The sequence below is a fragment of the Eurypyga helias genome, unplaced genomic scaffold (genome assembly GCF_000690775.1).
Source record: "Eurypyga helias isolate BGI_N326 unplaced genomic scaffold, ASM69077v1 scaffold29378, whole genome shotgun sequence".
Classification (NCBI taxonomy): Eukaryota; Metazoa; Chordata; class Aves; order Eurypygiformes; family Eurypygidae; genus Eurypyga; species Eurypyga helias.
The window spans coordinates 1-5,282 of NW_010265428.1; the positions used below are offsets into that span (position 1 = coordinate 1).

Genomic DNA, 5,282 nt, shown 5'->3' on the forward strand with positions numbered 1-5,282 from the left:
ACCATTCTGCTGCTTCCTCTCCCCGGAGCTACCGATCGCTCTCCCTAAGAGCTGGTGGAGCTGGGCAGCGGCTGTGGCAGGCAGCGGTTGCTTGAGCTGTACACAGAGGGCTGTTTCTGGCCATGGGGCACGCAGCACCTTGTTGCTTGTGTCTGCCCCCCAAGTTGTCTCTTGCCAGCTTGTATCTTTTCTCTTAAATCCCTCTTGCTTTGGTCATCTCACGGCTGCACTCCTGCCTCCTTCTCAGAGGCCTGGCATGAAGTTTTCCAGGAAGAGGCTGGGGGAGAGCATGGCTTCAGCCACCACGACATCGCCTGAGATCGTCCTCTTTCGCTCGCCCCTGTGAGTGCGGGCTGGGAGGTGCGGGGAGGCCCCGGGGTCCCAGAGCCAGGGTACGGTCTGGCACCCAGCCATGGCGGTGGGTGATTTCCCTCCTGGTCTTAAATGCAACCAGGCTATTCCCATCAGGAAAAAGGGGGAGGGAGGGAAATGCCTGGTGGAGCCCCAGTGTCCTACCTGTGTTTGTAGCCACAGCTGCAGGCAAGCGGAAGATCCTCCAGCCTGGGGGATAAGCGACACAGGCCTCCCGTCAGCAGTGGCAGCCAAAGCAACCCTCCCAACAGCCCCCTCAGCTCCGTCTGCCGCAACCCCCAGGTGCCAGGCACCAGAGCTGGCCGTGTCCTGCCCCCGAGTCCCACCTCCTGCTTGCCAGGTCTGCCAGGACGGTTATCCAGGGGAAGCAGCTCACCTTTGGATTTACTGTAGACCACGAAGATAACCACTGCCAAAAGCACTCCAGCTCCAATCACTGATGCGGCCACGATTCCAGCCTGTCTGCTGGAGTAGGTACCTTCAAAGAGAAGAAGGTCTGGTAACAACATCCCAAAACGTATCTGCCTCTTCCCAGCATCAGAGCAGGGGGAAACAGGCACATCTCTGCTTCAACACCCCACTGAGCCCTTCCCTGCTTCACAGGGACCCGAATTCCACAGTAACATGGTCCAACATGGAAAGGATGCGACGCTGCGCGAGGACGAGTGGCTTTGCAGGCAGAGCAGCGGCTGGGGGACTCCCACCCCAACCCCTCTTCAGCCCCCCATGCTGGTGTCCCTTCACACTCCAGGGACCTCATGGGTGGCTTTTGGGGTTGAGAAACGCTGGGTGGGCTGAGGGCAGCCATGCTCCCACCTCCAGCCCATCCTGGGCTCTGCTTTGCCATTGCACGAATTGGTTTTATGCTCCCATCCCAAGCTGCGACTTTTAGGGGGACAATCCTGAAATGTGGACCCACCTTCCCGCCCCAAATTGCTCAGGGGATGAGCACAGCACATGGATGCTAAGAAAGCCTGGCTATTCCCTGTGAGCCGTTTTGCGAGGAGATGCACCATGCTGGCCTCAGGCTCCCCATCTCCCCCCGCCCAGGCGCAGGTTCCGGGGCAGCTGGATGCTGTTAGCTAGCTCAGGCACACTCAGACACAAGAGCGAGGCCGGACACGGACAGGTGGTTCGGCAGCTCACCAGCGGTGGGAGGGTGGGATGTGTTTTCTGGCAGCACGGGCAGCGCAGCGTGGGGAGAGAACAGGGAGATAGGTAAGTGCCTCTTGCCAGTGGTCCATGTTTCTTCCTTTGCATGCCAAGGCACAGCTCCAGGGAAAGCAGAGCCGCTGGGAGCAGGACACAGCCCATCCCCACCACCCACCCCTGTGCCTTTCCGTGGCTGTTACCTGCACAGAGGGCAGCAGGCGAGGTGACTGTGAAGTTACGGCTGCTGACAGGGTTTTGTGCTGTGCATGTGAGCAGTGACGGCGGCTCGTCTAGGGGAGACTCCTCCACTTGCACCGTGGGGCCCTCGCCCCACGGCCAGCCCCCCAGGCTCCAGCCGTAGGAGACATTGCCGGAGCCGGGGCTGGATGCGGCGCAGTGCAGCATGTAGTGGCAGCTGTTGGTCGAGCAGTTCTGTGCCACGCAGGTCACCGTTGGCACCGCCAGCTCTCCTGTGGGAAGAGGGGGACTGTCAGGAAATCTCCAACCCCCCCCCATTTAACACAAAGCATTAAAAAACCCCAAAGACCAATACTAAAATGCTATTCACCATGATGGTATATAAACCATACATATGGTTTAGTGGTGGACTTGGCAGTGCTCGGTTAATGGTTGGACTTGATGATCTAAAGGGTCTTTTCCAACTCAAACGATTCCATGACTGTAAAAGGCACTTACTGTACACATGTAGGGTGAAGGTGGTTTTTACCCCCGAGGCCTTTGCGGTGTAGGTACCGGCATCGTCCATCCTCAGCTGGGAGATGGTGAGAGCACTGCCGTTCTCAGGGAAGGCCAAGCGCAACTTGTAGTTGTCATCAAAAAACGTGGCTTCAGGAGGATCACCAAATTTCACGGTTGCTATGACGTCGTTGTGAAAGCTCCAGGCTGCGGCTCCTCCATCCAGGCTCTGGAGGCTGAAGGTGACGGACCTGCCCACAGCCCCAGACACCTCTGCCCCGTCACCAGCACACGCTGGGGAGAAAAGCTGGGCTGAAGGCAGCGCACCCGGGGAGAGGGCTCAGTGAACTTGGGGGGTGGCTAGTGGAGAAGGCAGCAGGGCTCAGGGAAGGGTCTCTGGCCAAAGAGAAAAGCCTCGGCCCGCTGCGATCACGCAGCGTGATGCCACGGACAGGCTGATCCATAGCTGCCAGGGCCGCCCATACTATTGCACACAGAACCTTTGTTCAGCTGTGGGTAGTCGTAGAATCACAGACTGATTTGGGTTGGGAGGGACCTTTAAAGCCCATCCAGTCCACCCCCTGCCATGGGCAGGGACATCTTCTACTGATCAGGTTGCTCTGAGCCCCATTCAGCCTGAACTTGAGTGTCTCCAGGGATGGGGTATCAATGTCCTCTCTGGTCAACCTCAGCCAGCGTCCCACCACCCTCAGCGCAAAACATTTCTTCCTTGGATCCGGTCTGAATGTCCCCTCTTCTAATTTAAAACCATCACCCCTTGCCCTGTCATTACAGGCTCTGCTAAAAAGTCTGTCCCCACCTTTCTTGTAAGTACAGAAAGGCCACAATAAGGTTTCCCCAGAGCCTTCTCTTCTCCAGGCTGAGCCCCCCCAACCCTCCCAGCCCATCCCCATAGCAGAGCTGTTCCAGCCCTCAGGCCATCCTCGTGTCCCTCCTTCTGTAGTCCATGTCTGTGCTGTCCCAAGGGCCCCAGAGCCAGACGCAGAGACCTTTGTAGCCAGAGGAGGGCTACAAAGATGGTGAGAGGACTGGAACATTTCCCTTCTGAGGAAAGGCTGAGAGACCTGGGTGTGTTTAGCCTGGAGAAGACTCAGAGGGGATGTCATCAATGTTTATAAATACCTACAGTGTGGTGTCAAGAGGATGGGGCCAGACTCTTTTCAGTGGTGCCCAGCGACAGGACAAGGGGCAATGGGCTCAGGAAGTTCCACCTGTACTTGAAGAAAAACTTCTTCACTCGGAGCCAGAGCTCTGGAGCAGGCTGCCCAGAGAGGTGGTGGACTCTCCTGCTCTGGAGACATTCCAGACCCACCTGGATGTGTTCCTGTGCAATCTGCTCTAGATGAACCTGCCTTGGCAGGGGGGTGGACTGGATGATCTCCAGAGGTCCCTTCCATCCCTGACTGTTCCGTGATTCTGTGACTCCGGGGGTCTCACCAGAGAGGAGCAGAGGGGCAGGCCCCATGTCCTTTGACCCACTGGCCATGCTGCTGGTGCCGCAGCCCAGGCTGGCTGGGCTGTCGGTGCACGTGGCCAGCTCACCCCAACTCCATCATGGGGTGACTGCAGGAATTAGGGGATTCCTTTTTATTTCAAATAAACCAGAGCTCCTGAGGCTCTGGGCTGAGGTCCCTCAGAAGGACCTGTGCTTTCACATCCCCCAAGGGCTCGTGAAGCCAGTGGCACCAGGTTCCCCTGCAGCTACGGGACACCCCCATGCAAAGGTGGGTGCAAGGGAGAGAGTCTTGAGGTGCAAAATGAAAGCACAAAGAGGAGTTTGCAAGAGTGGCCTCTTCCCCAAATGTGCAGTTGCATCTTCCCTCTTTTGAGAAGGAAGAAAATATTTCTCTCTTATTTTAGCTACTTCTCATTTTAAAAATCAGTGCTTTCCAGCCTGAAGGTTTTCTCCCCAGTTCCCAGAAAGGGAACAGATCCTGAGGCTGTCACCTCTCCCCAGGGTTCCGCATGTCTGGTCCCCCCTGCCTGACCGGTGGGGGTGCCTCCAGAACACTGAGAAGAGACATCTCCAAACACATGGAAGGAAAAGCTGGTTGAGGAGATAAACTTGAAGAAGGAAATTATGCTGAAATAGCAGATAAGGGCACCAGAGGGCTCATCCAGCTGTAAAACTGTCTGCAGGGCTGTGGGGAGGGGGACAGGGCAGAGCCAGCATCTCTGCTCGTTTCCACTTTCCTGAAAAGAGGCAGAAAGTGGCTCCTGTTCCAAACAGCCCTAAATACCCCTGAACAAAACCACAGGGGCATGGAAAACTTGGGGACAACATGCAGGGGAACAGACCCTGAACAGCACATTTGGCAGCCAGTGCACATCTGGCAGCAGCTGGACTGAGACCGAGCTGATCTGAGACCTGATGCATTCACTCATTAACATGAGAGCTAGGAGCCAGCACCAGGTCATGCTGGGCATCTTTTACCCTGGTTTGCACAACATCCTTGGGACAAACTCCGTCCCCATGGAGCTGCACCTGCACTGCTGGTCCCACGCACACCAGCCCTGTCCCCACTCTCCTGGGAGCCCCTGAACCCACCCCAAGTCCCCCACAGGCTCCTTCCCTTCCCCTACCCAGATAAAACGAGCATCTTGCACTTACTTTCTCGGTAGAGGAGGAGAGCGAGCATCAGGCACCAGAAGATATCCATTGACTCACGGCGCACGGAGAGGGGCTCTCCACAACGCAGCATCTGCTACGGGTCGGGGTGGCAAGAGGAAGACGTAAGCGCCTGCGCCCACGCAGCTCTCCCTCCCATGACAGGGTGGGTGGAGATAACTGCAGCTTTGTCCAACAAGGGGTAATATCATGGGCTCATCAGACCCACTTCCAGAAAAGGAAAATCCAAAGAGGAAAATCCCACGTTCAGAATGAAACCCGAGGTGAAAAACTCTGTTTCCAAGTAAAGACAGATGTGGCAGCTGGGACAAAAAAGCATCAACGTGGCCACATGTGGGAACCAGCCCCAAGAGGGGTGTCGTGGAGATGGTTGCCGGTCAGGAGCAAGCTGGTACCCATGGACCGATGTCAC

The 5,282-nt window shown here is 56.7% G+C and overlaps 1 protein-coding gene across 1 annotated transcript; it reads right to left on the bottom strand.

Annotated features, from left to right (window-relative positions):
• Positions 1 to 516: 516 nt before the first annotated feature.
• LOC104505250 (SLAM family member 7-like) lies at positions 517 to 4,901 on the bottom strand (the record flags this gene model as incomplete). Its single annotated transcript, XM_010156744.1, has 5 exons — positions 4,853 to 4,901; positions 2,221 to 2,514; positions 1,725 to 1,994; positions 749 to 850; positions 517 to 561 (listed from the first exon to the last, which is right to left on the bottom strand). Coding segments are annotated over exons 1-5 (760 nt in total), but the record flags the coding sequence as incomplete, so codon positions are not given.
• Between the last annotated feature and the right edge of the window lie 381 nt (positions 4,902 to 5,282).